Raw genomic sequence first — 25,592 nt, forward strand, 5'->3', positions numbered from 1 at the left:
TCAGGTGTTTGAGCAAAAAGAAGTGAATATTCACAAATGCAGCTGAGCGTGTTTGAGGAGGCACAGTGGATGTGTTTTAAATGGCGAAAGGGGAGAGTAGGATACGAGATCTGAAAACATGATGCACATAACCATATGGGGACTAGAATCCAGGGGTTGGGTCTTGGGCTTCTTGTAGGGTTTGTGTTGTCAGGGAAAGAGGACATGATGATTTTGATCCTGCTGGCCTGAGGCAGACACTGTAGGGATGAGTGGGGATGCTGAGGGAAGTGAGAGCAGGGCTCTTGCTAGGCATGTGCAAATATTACTGGGACCCGCACTTAACTCAGGTCCTCCATCTTCTACCCTCAAACACCTTTCTAAGTTCAAAATCATTTTTCCTTTTCTTCCCTCTAGCCCCAGTAGCTCTTTGCTGTATTCTGTATGCATGCTTATATATTGCCTTTGTGTTCGCCATTCCCACTGTCTGATCTGGTCTTTCATAAGATTGCTCCTTTAATTTTGTTCAGTTTCTGTCCAGATATCACCTTATTAGAGAGGATGTCCCTGACCATCTTAAGCAGTATGTATACTTCCTTCACTTCTGATTACTCTCTGTCTTCTTACACTGCTTTATTATTTTTTCTTAACATTTAACACTACCTGATTGGTCATTTATCTGGTGACATGAATTCCTTTTGTCTAGCTCCTTCCACCAAAATGTAAGCTCCATGTAAGTTGAATGTTGCCCCAGTGAGGCAGTAGAGCCCTGTGTTAATGATGTCAGGTCTCAAATCACAGTAACCATATCCCAGTCATGGCCAATTATTAACTCAATGATCTTATTCTATATACTTCAATTTCCTTATCCATAAAATGAAGACAATTATTACAAAAGTCTTATAGGGTTGTTTTGAGGTTTAACTGGAACATACACACACATGCACACACACACACATGTGTGTGTATGTATAAACTGTATATATGTATTTATATAAATGTGTGTGTCCGTATATGTGTGTGTGTGTGTGTGTGTGTGTGTGTGTGTGTGTATGAACTGTGTATTTATAGAGAGAGTAAGAGCAGTATCTGATACATGACAGGCACTTTAGAATGGTTAGCCATTATAATTTTGATCTCTTATCAGTCACCCTGAAAGGGAAATAAAGATTTGACTGCTTCTGTAGTGGCTACAAAACAAACAAACAAACAAACAAAAAAACTGCATCCCCACCACATAGAATAGTACTTGCCTATGTGATAGGCACTCAGATCATCTTTGGTGAAAGAAAGAAAAAGTTAAGTCAGAAACAACTCTCAGAGGGTAAGGGGATTATACTATAATGGCTAAGAATCCAAGCACCGAAGTCAATTGAATGAGTTGGTTACTTAACTTTGTTCAGTCTCTGTTTCTCATCTGCAAAGTCGAGCTGATAGTAGTACTTACTTCAGAGAACTGTTAAGATTAAATGAGATAATGAGTATAAACATCTCCCAGAGTACGTAACACAAAATCTCTGGATTTTTTTCCAGTCTTTCCATTCTTGAAACTAGAGATTTTGTTTACTTACCAGGCTTCTGACTCTGTTTTTCCCCAGCAACCTGAACTTCTTGTCTGGGACCTTTCAACATCCTTCTGCCCACAGTTTAGCATGATATGATTTTAGTGCTCCACCCTTTCTGGGCAGTACTCTCCAACCCCGCTTCGTACACTTCTCTCTTATAAAAACTTCTTAAACATGCCCTCTTTTCTGCAGGAACCATGCTTGCTCAGTTTGCTACTACGCTGTTAATCTTCCTAGTAATGTAATTCATGCTCAGGTATTAGAGTTTGTTAATGGCATATTATGTTAGGCCTGTCAGTATTTGCACTTAATTTAGGGACTAATACACTTAAAGTAAAGCAAACAATGGTGAAAATAACATGAAGTACCTAATCCCTGTTTTTTTGTTTTTTGCATTCCTTAGCTCATTTCGCGTGGGTGCCTGCCAACTTCATCTATAAATTAGAGCAGTTCTGATTATGTCTTATCTTTCTTTCCAAGCATGTGGTACTTAACATGAATTTCCCTAAACACAATCATAGAGGTTTAGATTCAAAGGGACCTTAGAGATTATCTGGACCAAAGATTTCCAGCTTTTTTCTTTTTAAAACAGCAAAACCCTCTCCTCAAATGAAATGTTATGTGGAAACATACTATATAGATTAATAAAAGCACAGCCAATTGCTGAGCCCAGGAATCCAAGCCCTATAGGTCTCCCTTTGTTGTCTGGGGCAATCCCCTGAGGGCAGTTTCCTGAAACCCTTAGGGCTCCCCAGAGTGCTGTTTTAAAACCACTAATTTACACCAACCCTTTCATTTTTCCAGCCGAGGAAATACACCCAGAGAGTTTGTGTTTTATCCAGTGTTACAGGATAAATTAGTTGGATTAAGAGCAGTCTTCACATGTGCCATGTTTAAGAAAACACTATTGGACCTTTATGGAAGGTCTTATTTCTAATGCAGATAACTTTTTCTATCTCATTTCTTTTAATCAGCCAACTTTTATTTGGTGTTCATACTACATAGGGGATACTTTCTATGACTGTAACTGATATAAAGAATTATATCAGTGAGACACAACCCCTGCCTTCAAAAAGCAAGTAGTACATTTGGGAAGATAAAATATGCAGTAGAAATGTTATACCAAATTTAAATATAGCTTCAATACTTGAGATGTAGCAAGGAAGTGTGGAATTAATTATAAAGAATGATACCAATAATAAGCTTTTTTGGAGCTCAGAAGTGGGTGCTGATACTTCATTTGGACTAGAGAAAGTTTTAAAAAGGAGCTGTGGTTGAGCTCTGTACTTGGCTACCTAAATAGGTGTAAGGAGTATGTCATATGAACAAGAGCAAAGCTTCTGTGAATTGCAGCTCCTACATTTATCTCTATATAATGCTGGGGAGGTTCTTAACCTCTGAGCCTGTTACTTGGTCTGCAAAATGGGGATATATCGGATGTGTATCAGTTAAGTACATATTAAGTGGTGTAACATAAACCTTAAAATGTCAGTAGTTTATCACAATAGAGATTAATTTTTCCCTTATATTGGTGTTTATGTTGGACAGCTTTCCATGAAGTCACTCAGTGACCCAGATTGCTTCTCTTTCAGCGTCTGCCTTCTGTGGGTAGTTTTTCAGAAAGAGTAGAGAATTCTCCTGGGGAAGGTTTTCATGGGCTGGGCTTAAAAGTGGTGTATAGTATCTGCCTGTTTTCCATTGGCCAAAACTTGAACGGAGCTATACCTGAACACAGAAGATGTGGTGCACAATTTGGGAAGGAAACAAGTTTTAGTGAACACAAAGAGGTCTCTGCTTCGTCAAAGAGTTTTGGGGAAGATTGGAGGAAATATATGTATCATGTTTAGTACAAGACATGGGGGCATGTAGAAGAATTTAAATGTCCTTTTCAAAGTATAGGTAAATTTATAGAAGGTACATATTGCTAGGTACAGATAATCCACTAAATTTCAATCGACATGCATTGTAACTTCTTTTTGGAGAGATATCAACTTATTTTTGACTCTTGTTAATAAATGATAATTAATATTTAAAATGATCCTTCCTGGTAAATTCTTTGTTTCTTTTTCTTTTAGCATGGTGTAATTGCCACAGAAGATGAAGAATATTTTATTGAACCATTAAAGAATACCACAGAGGATTCCAAACATTTTAGTTATGAAAATGGCCATCCTCATGTTATTTACAAAAAGTCTACCCTCCAGCAACGACATCTGTATGATCACTCTCATTGTGGGGTTTCAGGTGAGTGCGTGTGTGGTTTTTACGAAGTCTATTGTATTGTATTGCCACTCTCTTTCTTCTGACACTATGGTAAGTGAGGTTAATAATAAGTGTAAATAGGAATTTGGGCAATTGGAATGATAATGCCCAGAGTTCTTTTAAAAGATGTCACCTATCCAAATGCCATAGGATTTCACTCATATTTGGAATTCTCTCTTTCCATCTCTCTCTGCCCCTACCCCACTTGCACTCACATGCTCTCTCTCTTGCTCTCTCTCTCTCTCTCAAATTAAATAAATAAACATTAAAAAAATAAATAAGTAAAATTGAAGAAATGTCTTAAAAGAAAAAAAAGAAACATACAGCAGGGACATTAGTGGTCAAAAAAGGCTTCATGGAGGAAGTGACTTCTTTTTTTAAAATTTTTTAAATTTACACCCAAATTAGTTAGCATAGGGTGCAACAATGATTTCAGGAATAGATTCCTTAATGCTCCTTACCCATTTAGCCCATCCCCCCTCCCATAACCCCTCCAGTAACCCTCTGTTCTCCATATTTAAGAGTTTCTTATGTTTTGTCTCCCTCCCTATTTTTATATTATTTTTGCTTGCCTTTCCTTGTGTTCATCTGTTCTGTGTTTTAAAGTCCTCATATGAGTGAAGTCATATGATATTTTGTCTTGGACTAATTTCACTTAGCATAAGCGAAATTGCATCCATGTAGTTGCAAATGGCAAGATTTCATTCGTTTTGATTGCTGAGCAATACTCCATTGTGTATATATACACCACATCTTCTTTATCCATTCATCCATCAATGGACATTTGGGCTCTTTCCATATTTTGGCTATTGTTGATAGTGCTGCTATAAACATTGGGGTGCATGTGTCCCTTCCAAACAGCATACCTGTATCCCTTGGGTAAATAACTAGTAGTGCAATTGCTGGGTTGTAGGGCAGTTCTATTTTTAATTTTGGGGGGAACCCCCATACTATTTTCCAGAGTGGCTGCACCAGTTTGCATTTCCACCAGCAGTGCAAAAGAGATCCTCTTTCTCCGCACCCTCGCCAACATCTGTTGTTGCCTGAGTGGTTAATGTTAGCCATTCTGACAGGTGTGAGGTGGTATCTCATTGTGTTTTTGATTTGTATTTCCCTGATGATGAGTGATGTTGAGCATTTTTTCATGTGTCGGTTGGCCATCTAGATGTCTCCTTTGGAGAAGTGTCTATTCATGTCTTTTGCCCATTTCTTCCCTGGATTATTTGTTTTTAGGGTGTTGAGTTTGATAAGTTCTTTACAGATTTTGGATACTAACACTTTATCTGCTGTGTCATTTGCAAATATCTTCCCCCATTCCATCAGTTGCCTTTTATTTTTGCTGATTGTTTCCGTCGCTGTGCAGAAGCTTTTTATGTTGATGAGGTCCAAGTAGTTCATTTTTGCTTTTGTTTCCCTTGCCTCTGGAGACTTGTTGAGTAAAAAGTTGCTGCGGCTGAGGTCAAAGAGGTTTTTGCCTGCTTTCTCCTTGAGGATTCTGATGGCTTCCTGTCTTACATTTCATCTATTTTGAGTTTATTTTTGTGTGTGGTATAAGAAAGTGGTCCAGGTTCATTCTTCTGCATGTCGCTGTCCAGTTTTCCCAGCACCACTTGCTGAATAGACTGTCTTTATTCCATTGGATATTCTTTCCTGCTTTGTCAAAGATTAGTTGGCCATACGTTTGTGGGTCCATTTCTGGGGTCTCTATTCTTTTCCATTGATATGAGTGCCTGTTTTTGTGCCAGGAAGTGAATTCTAAGCTGGGGCCTGAGGGAGAAAGAAGGTAGCTGTGCACAAGTGGAAGAAATGTGGGTAAAGTGTTCCACATAGAGGAAATAGCATTTACAAAGTTTCTGAACCAAAAGAGAGAATGTCACATTGCAGTCATTACCAGTTCCTATAACAGGATACATATTAGAATGTGGGCTGCAGGGATAGGAGTGAATTTCACACTGGGTGAGAAGTGGCAGTGGGAGATGAAACTGAAGTGACAAGGAGGGTCCAGACACAAAGGGCTTGTAAACCATGTTAAGGAGTTTGTTTATCTTAAGTGTGCTGGAAACCCATTGAAAGGTGTTAAGCAATAGGAATCACATGATCAGATTTGGGTGTTAGAAATATTCTCCTGGCAGTCCTATAGAGACTGAATAAGAGAAGAGCAAGACTAGAGGTAAGGAGTTAGGAGGCTCTTTAGTCTAAAGATTAGAAAACTTACAAAATAGAGGATATTTTGGCTTGGCATGATAGAAAGAATATGGTTTACTCTACCTTTGGACAAACTACCCAGCCTGTCTGAGTACTTCTTTCAGCACACATTAATCACTCACATGTAATTTTGCTATCATTGTTATTGAGATGACTGTTTCTAGCATTTAAAGAACTTTTGTATTAAAAAAAAAGATTAGGAGTGCCTGGCTGGCTCAGTCATTGGAGCGTGCAACTCTTGATTTCAGGGTTGTGAGTTCAAGCCCCATGCTGGGTGTAGAGATTACTTAAAATCTTAAAAAAAAAAAAAAAAAAGAAGATTAGATTTGTTCTGTGTAGTTCTAGTAGCTGAAACCAGAGGCAGAGTATTGCAGAAGCAGGTTTTAGCTTAATACAAAGAAAAGTTCACCAACAAATGATTTTAGGAAAAAATGGTATAGGTTCAACAAGTAGATTTATAGAAAATAGAATGGGTTATCTTATGAATTAGTGGATGCATCACTCTTTAGTTTATATCCATATGCTTCTTGGGCTCCTTCTGCTTCAAATATAAGTGCTCTTTGGAGTTCTTTCTTCAGCTGACTGTTCTCTTTTTGCATATTCTTTTCATGAGTAATCTCTGGAAGGTCCTTCTTGATGAAGAATAATTGGTACTAGAAAAAGGTGACTTAAAGTGAATCCACTTAAGACATGAAATAAAATTTCATAGGAAACAGTGAAAGAAAATTCATTGAGTAATGAAACTAAATATTATGGAAATAGTTTAGTTTTTCTTAAATTTAGCAAAATTTAGGCTATAATTACAACTATATGTAAATTCTTGAAAAACTAGGATTAAAATATTTAGTTGTTTATTGTGAAACAATTTTCTCATCACTTTTGCTGTAACATGACATCCTTCATGATCTTAAAGATCACTTTTTGCAAAAATACTTGATGATTTCATAATATTCTGAAAAATATCTCTTGACCCTTAGATATTCAAGTTATCCTCTTTTGAAGTGCCTGTCTTATTATTCACTGGCCTTACTGGGGCAGATCCTTCTTTTTCTAAGGTTTAAGCACGAGTCAAATAGTGCAGCAAATCCACTCTTAGTGCCATCATAAAATTCTGCCCTTTTGGGGGAAGATTTTCTTTTTCCACAGTCTCTCCCCCTAGATTACTGTGCTATTAGTGGAAAATAAAGCAGGTCAATGATATATTCTTGAGTAACTAAAAAATCTTGAGTGGATTACTGTGACTATTTCCTAACTTTTAATCTATTCACCAGTCATTTCTGTTACCTTTAACACCAGTCCATTTAGTTCAGACCCCTGTTATCTCTTGCCTATACCACTATAATGACTTTCTAACTGGTCTTCCTGTCTTCAGGTTTGTTGTTCTGTCTTTAGTGTGTTTTCTCTTAAATCTAGTTTAATTACACACCTTCAAACACTTCACTGGCTTCCCATGAGTGGAAAACATTATAGTAGTTCCATAGGAATATCACTAGAAAAGGTATTTTATGTTTAATGAGTTTGAGATAGGTCTGGTTAAGAACTACTGATCTTGGGGTGCCTGGGTGGCTCAGTCAGTTAAGTGGCCAACTTTGGCTCAGGTCATCATCTCACAGCTCATGAGTTCGAGTCCCGCATCGGGCTCTGTGCTGACAGCTTGGAGCCTGGAGCTTTCTTTGGATTCTTTGATTTTGTCTCTTCCCCTACCCTACTTGTGCTGTCTCTCTCTCTCTCTCTTTCAAAAATAAATAAACATTAAAAAAAATATTTTAAAAAGAAAAAAAAGGAACTACTGATATTAATTCTGATACTATTTTGACAGCATAATTCAAATGACATGTGCATTTATGGGTGTTAATTGCCAATTAACTGGTTATTGGGAACTCAATTTTATATCAAAATATAAGTTGGAAAAACCATTTTGAAAGTGGGTATATTTATCTCATATTCAGATATAAACTTTCCCATTCTAATTAGATTATGCTATTAATTTTTAAAAAATTATGAAAATACCTGTTTTTTGTAGAAAATTTAGTAAGTATGTGATAAAAAGAAAAACAAGGAAGTGAAAGTTGCTCCTTTACCATTACCCAGGTATAACTGAATGCTCCTATTATCCATTGTTACAGATATTATTGTGTCTCTGTACCTGCATGATTTACTTATGTACTTATTAGATAAATATTCATTTAGCATGTATGTGTCAGGCTAGATATTGGATATGCAGCAATAAATAAAACAGGAAAAGTTTCTGCTCCCATGAAGCTTGTATTCTAGTAAAGAGAGACAGTTAACTAAAAAATCAACCAAGGAAACAAATACATAGCCAAGTACCAAGAAGTAATAGTGCTTTTAGTGAAAAATAAAGCAGGTCAGTGCATTAATTGTGAATGACTATATGCATTTAAACATATTTTGAGATTGATGAAAAATATAAGATCTTATATCAGGTGGCAAAGAGATCCATGTGTTTGGTTTTGGGGAAAAGTTATTTATTGTATATGTTTATGGAGGAATATTTTCTTTAACATTCTATATTCTATGCAAAATTAAATTGAGCAAAGCATATGTAATGAGTGTCATTTCAATATCTACAAATCTTTGTTATGAAATAAAATTAAGTCAATTGCATATCCTATATTAGACTAAAAAAGATATTAGTACAGATGATTAAACTTAACATTAAACAATTGACAATTACAGAATGTAGATACTGGTTTGTAATGATCTAATCATGCTGGATTGATTTAATTTTTAAAATGAAACCAGAGGAGTGCTGAGGCCTAGGGGCACTTGTACCCCAATGTTTACAGCAGCACTTTCAATAATAGCCAAATTATGGAAAGAGCCTAAATGTCCATCAACTGACAAATGGATAAAGAAGATGTGCTGGCCTTGTAGAATCGGCTTGGGATTCTCTCTCTCTCTCCCTCTCTCTCTGTGGCCCTCTGTCCCATTTGAACATGCTCTCTATCAAAATCAATAAATAAACTTAAAAAAAAAAGAATGTCCATTAAAGACATTATATATACATTTATCTGATGGAGTGATAAGCAAACTAACAATGTAAGTCTGAAATTTATGAAAATGATGATAACAGTAGCTACCTTATACTGAATGCTATTTAATGAGAAACACCATTGCTGTGTTTATTTTGCCCAATAATATCTAATTCTTTTCATAGTACTTGAAATAAATATAAGGAGAAATTGGATGGATCAGAGAAGTGAAAATGACAAAATAATGGAAATTAAATCCTATATTTAGACATTTAGGCTGTCCATCCAGAGAAAGGGAAAACAAGGCATGATTTGAATACATGAGTGGTTTTAGGATCATGGAAGACTGAGCAAAAGAAATTGGAATTATGTTAATGCAGAAAGATTTTGACCATTTCAGCACAATATTACTATAAACTCAGTGGGTTAAGCAATATGTTTTTATTATCTCACAGTTTCTGTGGGCCAGAAGTTGTACATGAATGAATTATCAACTTAGCCTTAGCCAGGACCGGGTTCTCATCTGGTCTTGACTGGGGAGGAATTACCACGTTTATTGGCAGCATTCAGTTCCTTGCTACTATAAGACTGAAAACTTTAGTTTGGGGCTGGTTGTCTGCTAGAGGCTGTCTGTAGTTCCTCGCCATGTATAGTTCTCTAACTTGATTGCTTGCTTCCTCTAAGCCAGCAAGGGAAGGACTCTAGGAAGAAAAATGCTACAGTATTATGTAACATAATTATGTACTCATTGATATATAATCATATACATCGCATTATCTTTGCTGTATTATACTGTTTAGAAGCAAGTCACAGGTCCCATCCACACTAAAGGGGAAGAGATCACACAAAGTATAAACAATAAGAAGTCTTGGTGGCCACCTTAAGAGTCTTTCTAGAATAGGGGAATACTTATTGGTTATCTGGAAGTTATACTTTTTTTTCATGTTTGTTTATTAATTTGGGGGGAGAGAGAGAAAGCGAGCATGTGTGTGATTGGGGGAAGGGCAGAGAGAGAGGGAGAGAGAGAGAATTCTAAGAGGCTCTGTGCCATCAGCATGGAGCCCAATGCAGGGCTCGAACTCACTGTGAGTAAGATCATGACCTGAGCCAAAATCAGGAGTCAGAAACTTAACTGACTGAGCCACCCAGGTACCCCTGGAAGTTATGCTTTTAATGTTTATTTCTTTTGGAGAGAGAGAGATACAGAATGTAAGCTGGGGAAGGTCAGAGAGAGAGGGAGACACAAAATCTGAAGCGGGCTCCAGGCTCTGAGCTGTTAGCACAGAGCCCGATGTAGGGCTCGAACTCATGAACGTTGAGATCACGACCTGAGCCGAAGTCAGACACTTAACCAACTGAGCCACCCAGGTGCCCCCTGGAAGTTATACTTTTGAAATAAGAAATACCATGTCTCTGCCTCTCTGGACCTTTAGGAATAAAAATACTTAATTTATATGAGTTTCAAAAATATTTTACTGATACTTTTCATAGTCATTTCCATCTCTTACTGCTTAAAACTTATATCAAAGTAATTTCTAAAAGGCAAAGGCTAAAGAAATTAGAAAAATAATAGAGAATACTGCCAATTTCTGTCAAGCGTATTATATAAATTAATCTGATTTTCCTCACTAAGTTTTTCAATAAGTAGAGGTTAGAAAGACTTCTTATTCAACATACAGATATGAAAGTGAAGTATGCAGAGGACCTGTACCTTTTCAAGTTTATTAAATAAAGATGAATATAAATCAGTCAAGTGTTTACAGATGCCATCGTACTAAAAGGTTGCCTGTGTACTGAAGGACCAAATGTCTAGAAAATGAAGGATTAAACTGTAATCCACAGTAAAATGTAGTTTAAAGCAAGTTATGCTGGAACCATAATCTTTAAACACTCATTCTAACACCGTTTACCTCTAGGTTTTAGAAGAGGAAAACTTTGGGTTCTCTGTCAGTATAAATACTTGTACACCGCAAAATTAAATAAAAAAAAAATTCAGTCTTTTCGAATTGAGATTTCTAGGTATGCCTGTATGGCTCAGTTAATTTAAGTAACCGACTCTTTTTTTCGGCTCAAGTCATGATCTCGTGGTTCATGAAGTCAAGCCCTGAGTGGGGCTCTGCACTGACAATATGGAGCCTGCTTATGATTCTTTCTTTCTCTCTCGCTGCCCCTCCCTCAATTATGCTCCCTTCCCGTCTCTCAAAATAAATACATAAACCTTAAAAAAGTATTGAGATTTATAGGGCAGAATTCCTCTAATTAAGAGAGTTTAAATGTCAAAAAAATATATATTTAAAAAAAAAAAAAAGAAAGGGGTGCCTGGGTGGCTCAGTCAGTTAAGTGTCTGACTTCGGCTCAGGTCATGATCTCACGGTTGGTGAGTTCAAGCCTTGCATTGGGCTCTGTGCTGACAGCTCAGAGCCTGGAGCCTGCTTTGGATTCTTTGTCTCCCTCTCTGTCTGCTCCTGTCCTGCTCACACTCTGTCTCTGTCTCTCAAAAAGTGAATAAATGTTTTTAAAAAATATATTTAAAAAAGAAAGTTTAACAAAAGCATCCTACTTTAAAATAAATACTGTGAAGGAATAGGATTTTGTGGGAAGCCTGACTGGCTCTGTTGGTAGAACATGTGACTCTTGATCTTGGGGTGGTGAGTTCAAGCCCCACATTGGGTGTAGAGATTACTTAAAGGCATTGGGGCACCTGGGTGGCTCAGTCGTTTGAGTGGCCAACTTCCGTTCAGGTCATGATCTTGCAGTCTGGTCCATGAGTTCGAGCCCACGTTGGGCTCTGTGCTGACAGCTCAGAGCCTGGAGCCTGCTTTGGATTCTGTGTATCCCCCTCTCTCTGCCCCTCCACTACTCGTGCTCTGTATCACTCTGTCTGTCAAAAATAAAAAAATGTTAAAAAAAATTTTTTTTAAAGGGAATAGATTTTTGCAGTGTTAATGTTCTTCATCAGAACTATTTTAGAGGGGCTGCTGGGTGGCTCAGTCAGTTGAGCATATGACTTTGGCCTAGGTCCTGATATCACTGTTCCTGAGTTCAAGCCCCATGTTGGGCTCTGTGCTGACAGCTCAGAGCCTGGAGCCTGTTTCAGATTCTGTGTCTCCCTATCTCTCTGCGCCTCCCTCACTTGTGCCGTCTCTTTCTCTCAAAAAGAAAAAAAAAAAGAAAAAGTATTTGAGAGTGTTTAGAAAGTTAATGCTCTAGTTGTTTTTAGAAAAAAAAACTGTATAAAGTACATACTCTATATTTAAAAGTATTATGACATAATCACTGAAATAATATGAAATGATTATTTAAAAAATTTTTATTATCTAATTCATTGGGCTTGTTTTGTTTTTATGAGCAGCTATATGTTATTCATGTTTATTTTTTCAGATAAAATGATTGTTTTGATACTTGTAAAAAGTTTAGTTTTCTCACTGCCGCATTTCCTCATCCCTTCTCCTCACTATGAAATGTCTTACTGCTTTAGATAGTTTATGAGAAGCATGTCTATATGAAAGATCTAAAAATAAGTAAGTTTAATTAGTGAACCTATCTGAATTAATTATTTTTATTGTAGACCTCATAAGAAGTGGCAAACCCTGGTGGCTGAATGACACATCTACTTTTCCTTCTTCACTACCAATTAATGGCACGCATATCCGCCACAGACAGAAGAGATCAGTAAGCATTGAGCGGTTTGTGGAGACATTGGTAGTGGCAGACAAAATGATGGTGGGCTACCATGGCCGCAAAGACATTGAACATTACATTTTGAGTGTGATGAATATTGTAAGTTTGATGCCTCTATATAATATTTTAACTTAATAATGTGTGGTTTTGACTAAGGTCATGGATTTTTAATGTGAATTAATGATTTTAAAAATTTACTTGTCTGAAATGAGAAAAAAATGATATATTAATGTTTCAATTCCATAGGAAATAAATGTAAAGGTGACTTTATTGTTCATTTTCAGATAATATGACAGTTTGAATGGGTCGTACTAAATCTTGTTTAAGAGGTTTTATTTGACTTGGAACATCAGCTCACCCTCTTAATTACTATTTGTAGTTCAGTTTTAGGAGAAAATGTTTCTTGAGGTAGATTTGTATAACAAATCTTTTATGGAGGCATCTTGGGGGTAGAGTTCTAAGTGGTATGAGATCAAATAATACCTTTTTATATACACAGTGGTTAAATTTATGAACAATTATTTTACCATTCTTTAAAAAAATATTAAACAATCACCCTATGATTTTTGTCTGACTTTGTGTCTTTTCTTATTTTCTGGAGGTCAGGTTGCCAAACTTTACCGTGATTCCAGCCTAGGAAACGTTGTGAATATTATAGTGGCCCGGTTAATTGTTCTTACAGAAGATCAGGTAAGAATGAGTTAGTTTAGAAATCTAAAACTCTTAACAGACAAGCTATAGAATTATGTATTACAAAATAAAATATCTTATTATTGGAAGTTCTAGGAAGTTCTAGTTGAATATGATTTTCACTCCTAAGCATTTAATATTTTAAGCAAATTTTAAATAGTTTATAAGAATATACCTCTTATGTCATGTTAGAACTATATATATGTATATTAGCTATGTGTTTCAGTAGAAAGATGAGTATTGGCATGGCAGATCTTATAATAGTGGTTTTGGTTGCTGATGATCACATATATTCACATTATCATTAAAGCTGACACTAGAAAGAATGTTCAATAGTACACTAAACTCTAGGTCAGATATTACAGAAATAAAAATTGGCAAGAGATTATTCCTAGAAACCACTGCTTCTAATTATAGTCCCACTTTAGTCTTCAGAAGTTTTAACAACTGACCTTAGTAATTTGTTTGGAACATTTCTGGTATGCATGTTGTATTGCAGCCAAACTTGGAGATAAACCACCATGCAGACAAGTCCCTCGATAGCTTCTGTAAATGGCAGAAATCCATTCTCTCCCACCAAAGTGATGGAAACACCATTCCAGAAAATGGGATTGCCCACCACGATAATGCTGTTCTTATTACTAGGTATGGCTTGTTGCAAATATTTTACCTCTGATTGTTGTGTTTAATATTTTAACTATATTTGGTTCTATCTAAAGCCTCATTCAGGTAATAAGTATGTTGAAAGCAAAATGTTAATTTGTTATTCACCAGTGAGACAATATATTACCCTATTATTGTGTTTGCATCAAATGAATCAGATAAGAAAAAAGAACAGATTTAGAGTTGACTTAGAAATTTAATAAACATCTTTCCTTCTACTGATATCTATTCATAAAGCTTAATTGGAAGCTCATATATGTTTTATTAATTGAAATGCATAGTAAAACAAAGGTTAAACAGTATGAGAAGATTAAATTTTAAAAACAAAAATGAGTCATCACTCTTTTTATAAAATATATTATAAAATATAATGTTATAAAATATATTATTCTTACCTCTAGATTATTAAAAGCGAGGACATCAATAGTTGTATAATTTACTTAGATGAATTTTTTATATTAAATATAATTTATTGTCAGATTGGTTTCCGTACAACACCTAGTGCTCATCCCAACAGTTGCCCTCCTCAATGCCCTGGATGAATATTTATTTAATTAAAAACATTTTAATTATGGTATAAAGAAGCAGATATATTACATTATATGTTGAATAGCTTGTTTCTCAGCAAAATTGTTATTTGATGATAACCCAATGAATTTTTATATTTCTTTCCAACTTTAGAAAACTGTGTTCAGATCCTTTTATTCCTTACTCTCCAATAAGAACTCTGTGAAGTAGATATCATGATTATTTTTCTCATGTGAATAATGAGGAAACTAGTTCAAAATACTTAAATAGCTCAAGATCACTCATTTAGCAATATAAAGTTCAGGGCTCAACCCCTGGTGATCCTATCTTCTTTGATTGTACGGTGATTATACTATACTTTGATTATAGCTTTCTTAGTTTGTTTATACCCTAATTACGACTGGTGAGAAGCATGCTTAAATCATTTTAAGATGAGCATGTCTTTTGACCTGCTATCAATTTAAAAAAAAAAAAAAGCAATAAACAAAATGAAAGCATTATTCTATCTTGGTGAAATGGAATTGCCTTTGTTATCTTGATCATTTCTTTTAATTCACAAGATAGTATTTGACATGTATTTCATCTGTAGTGTGCCCATTGACTCTACATTAAATTCTATGGAGGGAGTATAAAGTTATATGGCATCAGAATCTTGAGATCTCAGAAAATAATGTGAATTTAGCTTTTTAAAAAATATACCTGTTATCTAAGTTGTAGATTTAAAGCTTCAGAGTTTATTTTTTTAACAATTACAATGACTTTAATTGACTTCATCTACCTGGCATCATAAGCCAGAAAATTTTGTTTATGACATGCTTGCTGAATAAAAACAACATTGTATGGGTTCTATATTCATATGTGTTGACATGTCAGTCTGATAAATTCTGCAATTCCTCGGAGTCTTGTGGTCTGGAATGATTCCCAAATATATTTGAGGAGTTAAAAATATACTAAGCATTGTGCAAATATAGAAACCTTTGTGTAAAAATATATATGGATATGATTAGTGTCAATGAAATTACTACAGGAAAATGTCTGTTATATATGGTTAACAAAATGATTATAGATATTTACATTGGCTTCTGTGTTTACATTTATAAAGCCTACCTCTCCCTAAAAGGCAATGCCTAGTGGGCTCCTGGTGCTTTACATTTTTGTTATTGTATGAGCATTCAATTTTTAACTTTTGCATCAGATGACAGTAGCTATACAAAGAGTGCACATTTATAAGTATTTGAGTAGTGAAATATGTCTGGGCAGTTAGCCATCCTTTCTTTGCACTGGCTACTACATTCAGCTGTCTGACTTGTTCCTCTGAATTGACCCACATATTTTTCTGATCCTCTGCAGAGCTCTTCCTTGTTTCCATAAGCCACTTTGAGTGCCTTTTTGATGCCTGAGGTTTGAACATGAAACTTTTCTTTTAAACTTGTCTCCTAATGGTCACCCTAGCCCTAGAAGTGATCTCAGAATTTAATAGGACAGTACTTTGAAGAGTTCATATCTAATATCATTTTAGATTGGTTATGTAGTGGAGCTTAGGAAAGTGTCTCTTTGAAGCAGCATAAAATGCCTTTTGAAATTGTTATAAAGTCCCAAAGTTAGCTTATTTAGCTTATTTAAAAGTCTACTTACATAAAAGTCTAATTATCTTTGAATTATTAGGGCCATGCAGTGACATCTAAGTGTGATGAATATAATCTCTAACATTTAGAGTTTTTTATTGGATGTTTTACCATCCTTGATTCTTCCTTATATATTTTTGGTTTGTGAAATTCAATATATCTTTAAATCATACTGTTACTCTTAGTGAAAATTATTATAAGAATTTTTATAGATGGTTTATATTAACATTTTTCATTGTTTCATGTAACTCACTTATTAACATGTTCAGGGTTGTGACTTCACTATTTATAGATAAGATCTTGATTTATGTTTGCTTGAAATGTCAGCTCACTAGGGAGATGTATAATGTGTTTACTGAGAATTCCAGAGAAAAATTGATAGATAGGTTTATCTCCACTAGGACAAATTTTATCTTAGGGATTTAAATGTTTTAAGCAGAAAACCATTTGGAACTATAGTTACTTAGGTAATAATAGTTACTTTTGAAAAAAATATAAAAACCCAAAAATACTATCTCCTGTTTGCAAATAATTTTTTTTATTTGACATAAATTTAAAGCAAACTGTATTCTACAAAGCTGTAAGACCACCATGACTAGACAGAAATCAATAAGTAAAATAAAAAATTTAAAATTCTGTTGTTTTATCTGGTATCAAAAATACTGCATTAACACCAAAGAGTATATTAAAAACTATTTATATATGCACATACATTTTAATTTTATATGTACTTGTTTATTTTTATACATGTTCATATCTATATAATGAACATTTGTTATATACTAGCTAGCTTTATCTAATCTTTTTTTAATATTTGAAGTATAATTGACAGACAACATTGTACATATTTAAGGTGTACAATATGACTTTGTGGACCTGGGTGTTCATATATCTCCCCAGATATGGAAAGTTCTCAGTCATTATTTCCTTGAATAAGTTTTTGCCCCTTTCTCTGTCTTTTCTTCTTGTACTCCCATATTGCTAATATTATTTCACATCATGATGTCCCATCATTTAGGTAGGCTTTCTTCACTGCTTTTTGGCTTTTCTTCTTTTAGCGGGTAATATTAAATGACTTGTTCGCAAGTTCACAGTTTCTTTCTTCTGCTTGATCACATCTTCTATTGTTGCTCTCTGTTGCATTTTTAAATTTCATTCATTTCATTCTTCAGCTTCAGAATTTGGTTCTTTTCTATATTTTGACCTTTCTTTTGAACCTATTACTTTATTCATATATTCTTTTCTATTATCATTGATATATATTCTTTTTTAGGTTGCTGAACTTTTTAAGAATAATTATTTTGAATTGTCAATTTGTAGATTTCCATTCCTTTGTAGTCACTTACTGGAAAATAATTGTATTCATTTGGTGGTGTCATATTGCCTTGATTTTCCATGTCTCTGTAGCTTTGTGTTGATGTCTGTGCATTTGATGGAAGAGTCACTCCTTCCAAATTTTGTGGAATGGTTTTAGTAGAGAAAGATTTTTATCTGTGGGTGGGCATAAGAGTGCTGGCTGAGTTGAGTATGGTGTTTCTAGCTCTGGAGAAATTCCAGCAATGTAGTCTCTATACAGCTTTGTAAGCTGAGGTTAGCCTTGGTGAAGATTGCAGAGGTACTCAGTGGCCAAGGCTGCATTTGTCTGTAGCAGCAGTAAAGGCTACTAGGGACCACCTGATCTCTTTTTCTTTCATGAGGTATGTATATCACAATGGAGGATTTCTCTTGGAGCTGGGTCCAGCTTGCAAGTACCCATATCAGTGTTGGTAGCACTGGTGTCTAACATGTGGGGGGATTTGGTAACTTTTTAAAAATAATTGAATATGAAATGTATATAACTTGGTCAAGAAATGATTAGTATTTTTTACCTGAAACTCTACAAATAGAATTTAAGAAGATAAAATAGGACTGTATGTATACACTTAAAAAGTTATGCATGTTATAAAACCTTCACATTATTCATATTAAACTTTGTATTGAGATACTGTAAATTAATGGCTACTAAGGAATACATATCTACAATTTGACAAATTATTTAAAAAATATTTATATTTTTAAATGAAGCTAGGAAATTTCCACCAAATTTAAAGTCAAGACAATTTCTAAATTTATTTTGTGGGAAAAGCATTCAAGAAATCTATTTATACTCTGAAAATCAGTAGGAATGTAGTGACATAAAGTGTAGTATTTGCATCAATGTTGAGCAATTAACACAAACCGACAAATGGATAAATTTCCTGAATTTTTTCTATCAAATATTAGAATCATGTTTTCCATCTTTAAGATATTAGTATATAACAATATATATTTCAAATAGGAATTATAACCTAAATTATTTTTGGTAATGGATTTTTTGAGATGTAATTAATAGACCATAAGTTTGCCCACTTAAATATACAACTCAGTGGCTTTTAGTATATGTGGAGGATTGTACAACCATCACCATAATTAATTTTAGTATATTTCCTTCATTCCTGTAAGAAGTTATTCCCCATTCCCTTATCCTCCCCATCCTAGCCCCAGGCTGAGGCAACCACTAATCTAATTTTAGTCTCTATAGCTTTGCCTATTCAGGACTTTTTGTATGAATGGAATTATACAATATGTAGTCTTTTGTGACTGGCTTTTACTTTGCATAGTGTTTTCAACGTTCATCTATGTTGTGGCCCATTCCAGGACTTTATTCTTTGACTAAATTCTTGAAAATTTAAGATCAAGATGCAGATCTTTTAAGAATGCCTCTATTAATAGGCTATTCTTTAATAATTATACTTCCTTTTCAGTTTTTCATTATTGAAATGCATAGGACACATAAATACATCTCATAATACAAATGCAAAAGTGCACACCAAGTCACATAATTCAGTCTTTAATTAAAATGAATATATTTATCCTCTTAAGGGATCACGACTATTTGTTTAGTTGCTGCTGGATATTAAAGGGATTAGAATTTCCAAAGTCAACTAATGTTTTCAGATAAGAGATTGAAAATAGCTCTGAAAAATAGTTTCTTGCTAAAACTTGGTCTACAGTGTGTGGATTTAAACAAGTTTTCTTAATTTCTATAGAATGTATCTATCAGAATTACATATTGGCTTTAAGATTATATATTAAAACAGAGGAAAAGGAAATTAAATTTGGTGTATTAACACTTATTTGCTATTCATCTATGGATTTTTTTTAAGCCTTAAGGAAATGCCTGATGAATTTTTCATGGACTATCACTAAGTTTTTAAGAATTTTCGAGTTTAGGGCCACTTGGGTGGCTCCGTTGGTTGAGCCTCTGACTCTTGATGTTGACTCAGGTCATGATCTCATGGTTCATGGGTTCAAGCCCCCTGTTGGGTTCTGTACTGACAGCACAGAGCCTGCTTAGGATTATTTCTCTCTCTCTCTCTCTCTCTCAAAATAAAATAAATAAACATTAAAAGAAAAGAATTTGTGAGTTTATAGGCAGCAAAGGAATCTTGAATTCAATTTGTGGATGAATTGGTTTTGTTATTTGGACATTTTGAAACATATATTATTCTCTAACAACTTTGGTTCTTTCATTTTTAGTTATCCATACTGCCTATACCCTTCTTCTTTTTTCAGTTTCTGTTCATTTCATTCCTGGTTTGTTGATTCCTTACTCAAGTGTATTTATCTAGATTCAGTTTCCATTCCAATCAAGGATTATGATAGACTTGTGCAACTTTAAATTCCTGTGGAATCTGGGACACTTTTAAGAGTGAAAGAGAGTACCATTGGAAGGTATGCCTAGACAGTAGGCACAAACTAGGATCAGGTAAATCAAGATTATGGTCATCCCAGGCATTATCTATGTTTGCTTCTTAATAAAAAATGGATAAGAGAAGATAGTTTTCTCTCGCTGCCTAAGATTGACTAAATACATGCAATTTAATGAACTATCTTTGTACAAACCTTGACTAAAACTGAGGCTGATTTGCAATAGGAATCATTAGTTAAGTTAAAGAAGGGGTATATTATAATAAACACTTAACTCTAAAGAATAGTAAGTCGGGGCACCTCGGTGGCTCAGTCAGTTAAGCGTCCAACTTCGGCTCAGGTCATGATCTCACAGTTTGTGGGTTCGAGCCCTGCATTGAGCTCTGTGCTGACACCTCAGAGCCTGGATGGAGCCTGCTTTGGTTTCTGTGTCTCCCTCTCTCTCTGCTCCTCCCCTGCTCATGTTCTGTCTCTCAAAAATAAATAAACATTAAAAAAAAAACTTAAAAAAAAAGAATTTGGTACATAATAAACAAATGCATAAATACATCCATAAAACCAATATAAATAGTAAATTTACTATTCTTTATTTTTTTTAACATTTGTTTATTTATTTTGAAAGAGAGAGAGACAGAGAGAGAGTACAAACAGAGGACAGGCAGAGAGAGGGAGAATCCCAAGCAGACTCTCCACTGTCAGTGCAGAGCCTGACACAGGGGTCGAACTCACCAACTGTGAGATCATGATCAAGAGCCAAGATCTAGAGTCACATGCTTAACTGACTGAACCACCCAGATGCCCTGAATTATGTACCAAATTCTTAAGTGCCTTGTAGAAGCTTTATCTTTTAAATATCACAATAGCTGAATGAGAGAAGTTCTATTATCTCTGTTTTATAGATGAGGAAACTGGGGCACAGAGAAGTGAAATGACTGGCAAGATTATACATTAATTAAAAGACTTATACCAGGTAATCCAGCTGTAGAATCCTTTTGGAGGAATTGTAAGGGTATTCAGCAAAAATAATAATGTAGAGATACTTCAATAATGTTGGTGCCTTTGATAGGCAGACTTCTTTGATGGCCCCAATGATCTTTGTCTGCTGCTCTTCATGATTTTGTATAATCTGCTTCTATTTAGTTTGTTCTAGACCTAGTGAATTGATGTCTTTATAATGCAGATTATTCCTACCTACAAAAAGGGGATATCTTTTCATTTATTTAGGTCTTTTTAAATTTCTCTCAGCAATGTTTTGTGATTTTCACACCTTTCTTCACTTTTGTTGTTATTGTAAATGGTATTTTAAAAATTTCATTTTATAATCATTCATCACTCATACATAAAAATACAATTGATTGTATCCTACAATTTTGCTAAGTTCATTTATTAGGTTTAGTAGCTTTTAAAAATATTACAATAGATTTTCTACAAAGATAATCATGTTTTTGAGATTAAAGTTAGTTTTATGTTTCCTTTTAATCATGAATAAATTTTATTTCTTTTTCTTGCCTTATTTCACTGGCTAGAACTCCTAGTACAATGTGGAATAAAGGTGGTGATAGCAGACTTCCTTATCTTGTTCCTGATCTTAGTGAGGAAGAATTCCAACTTTCACCATTAAGTGTGATACTAGCTCTACATTTTTAAAGATGCCCTTTATCAGGCTGACAAAGTTCTATTCTAATCCTAGTCTGTTGAGAGTTTTTATCAGGACTGGATGTTGGATTTGTCAAATGCTTTTTCTGCATTTATTGAGATAATCATATTGTGTTTCCTTTTTTAGTGTATTAATACAGTGAATTGCATTGATTGGTTTAGAATGTTGTACCAATCTTGCATTCCTGGGATGAACTCAGTTTGGCCATGATGTATTATCCTTCTAATATATCATTAGATATGATTTGCCAAAATTGTGTTTATTTTTTTGCATCTGTTTCTTATGAGGGAAATTTTTCTGGAATTTTCTTATAATGTCTCTGTCTGGTTTGGGATTAGAGTAATGCTGACCTCCAGAATGAGTTAGAAAATATTTCTTCCTTTTCAATATTATGGGAAAGTTCATATAAATTTAGTATTATTTCTTCTGCAAAAATGTTTTTTATAATAAACAAAGTGAAGACATCTGGACCTGGAGTTTTCTTTGTTGGATAATTTTTTTAAAGTTTATTTATAAATTTTGAGGGGGGGGTGGGGGAAAGAGAGAGAGAGAAATCCCAAGCAGGTTCTGTGCTGACAGTGCAGAGGCTCGAACTCATGAACCATGAGATCATGACATGAGCTAAAATGAAGAGTTGGATTCTTAACCACCTGAGTCACTGAGCCCTCCCCCCCAACTTTGGGTAATTTTTAATTACCAATTTAAATAGTTCCAGAGATAAAGGGGTGTTAAGTTATTTTATTCAGTGTGCTTTGATAGTTTGAGTCTTTCAAGTAATGCATTTCAGGGGTGCCTGGGTGGCTCAGTTGGGTAAGCGTCCAATCTTGACATTAGCTCAGGTCACATTCTCATGATCATGAGATTGAGCCCTGCATCAGGCTCCATAGGGCATGGAGCCTGCTTAAGATTCTCTCTCCCTCTCCCTCTGCTCCTCCCTGGCTCATGTTCTCTCTCTCTGCCTCCCTCTCGCTCTCAAAAAAAAAAAAAAAAAAAAAAAAAAAAGTTGGAGAATGTATTGACATAGTTGTATACAATATCATTTTGTTATCCTTTTAATATCTGCATTATCTCTCTTCTTGATATCAGTAATTTTTGTTCTCTTTTTCCTAGTCACTCTGGCTAGAGGTTTAATGACCTTCTCAAGTTTGGTTTTAGTGGTTTTCTCTGTTGTTTTTGTTTTCTATTTCCTTTATTTCTGCCATGATTTTTACGGTCTTCATTCCTATACCTTGAGTTTATTGTTGCTCTTCTTTTTGTAGTTGCTTAAGGTGGAATCTGTGGTCATTGATTAGTGACCTTTCTGCTTTTTCTGATATGTTCGGTGTTAAAAAATTTCCTTTTAAATACAGTTTTATCACATCCCACAAATTTGTTTATGTATTATTTCTGGTTCTGTTCACCTCACAATACTTTTTAATTCCCCTTTATTTCTTTTTTTTACCCATGCACTCTTTAGAATTGTGTTATTTATTTCCAAATATTTGCCCTCCCAAAGATCATTCTTTTATTTCTAATTTAATCCTATTGCAGTCAGAAAATATACTTTGTATTACTCAAATGATTTTCAGTTTATTGAGAATTGTTTAATGGCCCACAATATGGTCTTTCTTGACATTTGTTTCAAGTGTACTTCAGGTGAAAAGAATGTGTATTCACTGTTGTTGAGTGGAGTATCCTAAAATTTTTAATGAGATTAATTTGGGTGTTCATGGTTTTCAACTCTTTGTTACTGATTTAAACAGTTTGATTATGATGTGTTTTGAAATAGTTTTCTTCATGTTTAGGGTTGCTGAGCTACTTATATCTGATTTTATCAGTTTTGAAATTTTTAGTCATTATTTGCTCAAATATATTTTTTGGTTTTGTTCCCTTTCCTTCTTGGTGACTCCAACTGCACTTACATTTGGCTGATTTAAATTACTCCACAGCTCACTGATTTTATGCTTATTATTTTAAATTCTCTCTTCTCTGTGGTTTTCATTTGGGGTAGTTTGTATTGCTATGTCTTCATCATTAGTTTTTTCCCCCCTCAATGTCCAATCTGTCATTGGTCTTATCTAATTTATATTTTCATCTCACTCTGTATAAGTTTTTTCATTTCTAGTAGTTTAATTTTTTTAATTTTCTACATCTCTTTGGAGATATATAAACTTGGGAACGTAGAAAGCTTTGAAAAGTATTAAAGCTATTTTAAAGATATTGTCTGCTGATTTTGGTATCTATGTCAGTTCTGGATCACTTTCAATTAATTAATATATATCTCTTTATTATGTGTTGTGTTTTCCTGCTTCTTTGCATACCTGGTAATCTTTGATTGGATATCACCTTGTAGTGTTTTACCATTTTGGGTATTGGATATTTTTGTTTTCCTATAAATATTCTGATTTCTGGAATGCACTTAGGTTCCTTGGAACTTGATTTTTTGTGTGTGTCTTGCTTTTAAGATTTGTTCAGTATAGGACTAATTAATCACCAGTACTAAGTCCCTTTTGAACACTGCCTATACAAATTCCTATGAATACTGGGGTTTTCTAGTTGGGATAGGTGGGAATAGTCCCTTTATCCCATGCTATATGAGTGATGGGCTATGTCCTCTCAAATCCTGTTGGATAATTCTTTCCCTGGACTTGGGTTCTTTCCTCACACCTATGTGTTGATTAGAATTGTCAAGAATTTCCCGAGTGTTTGGGTGGCTTAGTTGGTTAAATGTCCAACTCTTGATTTTGGCTCGGGTCATAATCTCACGTTTTGTGCGATTGAGCCCCATGTCGGGCTCTGTGATGACAACACTGGGCCTGCCTGGGATTCTCTCTCTTTCCCTCTCTCTCTGCTCCTCCACCGCTTGCATGTGCACTTTTTCTCTCTCTCAAAATAAATAAATAAACATTTAAAAAAATTATCAAGAGTTTCCTTGTGCAAGTTTCCAGAATTTGCTCTTTGTGTAACTTTCTCTTCTCCTATACTTGGCCCTATAAATTTAAGCCAGTATGGTGCCCCATATTCTGCTCTGTCTCTTCAACTCCAAGACTGCATTGTGTTCTCCTGGCTTTCCCTAGTCTGTACCAGAGCCTGGAAATTTTCAAGGTTGTAAGCTGGGGTAATGATAGAGCTTACTTTGTTTGATTGCTGTTTCTCAGGGATCATTGTCTTTCATTTCCTGATGTCTAGTGTATTGCAAAATGATATTTTATATATATTGTTCATTTTTAAAATGGTTTCAAGCAGGAGGGTAAATTTGATCCCTATTACTCCAGCTTGACTGGAAGTGAAAATCCCAAGGCAACCATTTTAAAATTTCTGTGTATCATCTGAAAGTATCTGGAGATACCCCTTTCCTTTACCCCTAAATTTTCAGTTTGTATATTCTAAGAACAAACAAATTATCTCATGTAACCGTAGTACAGTTGTCAAAATCAAGACATTTAACATTGGAACAGAACTATTATTTAATAATATACATTTCATATTCAGAGTTTATCAATTATCCTAATATCCTTTGTAGCTATTTCCCCCCTCAGACCAGTACTTAATCTAGCATCACACATTGTATTTATTTCTTTTGTCTTGTTCAAGAGTCTCTTTTAATTTGAAATAGTTCTCAATCTTTTTTATCTTGGATTTGATAATTAAAAAAATTTTTTTAATGTTTATTTCTGAGAGAGAGACACACACACAGAGTGTGAGCAGGGGAGGGGCAGAGAGAGAGAGGGAGACACAGAATCCAAAGCAGGCTCCAGGCTCTGAGCTGTCAGCACAAAGCCTGATGCGGGGCTCGAACCCATGAGCTGTGAGATCATGACCTGAGCTGAAGTTGGGCACCCAACTGACTGAGCCACCCAGGCACCCCGGCTTTGATAATTTTAAAGAGTACATGAGGTTTTCATGAAATGTATCTTAATTTTCATTTTCCTGATGTTTCCTCAGAATTAAATTTGACTTATACATACTTTTCAGGAATAACACTGAAGTAATATTTTTTTAAGTATACCATATCCGAAGGCACATGATATAA

The 25,592-nt window shown here is 34.8% G+C and overlaps 1 protein-coding gene across 9 annotated transcripts in view; it reads left to right on the forward strand.

Moving 5' to 3' along the window:
- ADAMTS6 (ADAM metallopeptidase with thrombospondin type 1 motif 6) overlaps positions 1-25,592 on the forward strand; it is a 307,211-nt gene that overhangs the window by 17,066 nt on the left and 264,553 nt on the right. For all 9 annotated transcript variants that reach the window (XR_009262159.1, XM_058731323.1, XM_058731301.1 and 6 more), the window contains 4 exons: positions 3,620-3,788; positions 12,576-12,787; positions 13,295-13,378; positions 13,878-14,023. Coding sequence is in view for 8 of the 9 variants with exons in the window: in XM_058731323.1 (XP_058587306.1) it covers positions 3,620-3,788; positions 12,576-12,787; positions 13,295-13,378; positions 13,878-14,023 (611 nt within the window). In the remaining variant the exon portion in view is untranslated. The remainder of the gene's footprint in view (positions 1-3,619; positions 3,789-12,575; positions 12,788-13,294; positions 13,379-13,877; positions 14,024-25,592) is intronic.

The sequence above is a fragment of the Neofelis nebulosa genome, chromosome 1 (genome assembly GCF_028018385.1).
Source record: "Neofelis nebulosa isolate mNeoNeb1 chromosome 1, mNeoNeb1.pri, whole genome shotgun sequence".
Taxonomy (NCBI): domain Eukaryota; kingdom Metazoa; phylum Chordata; class Mammalia; order Carnivora; family Felidae; genus Neofelis; species Neofelis nebulosa.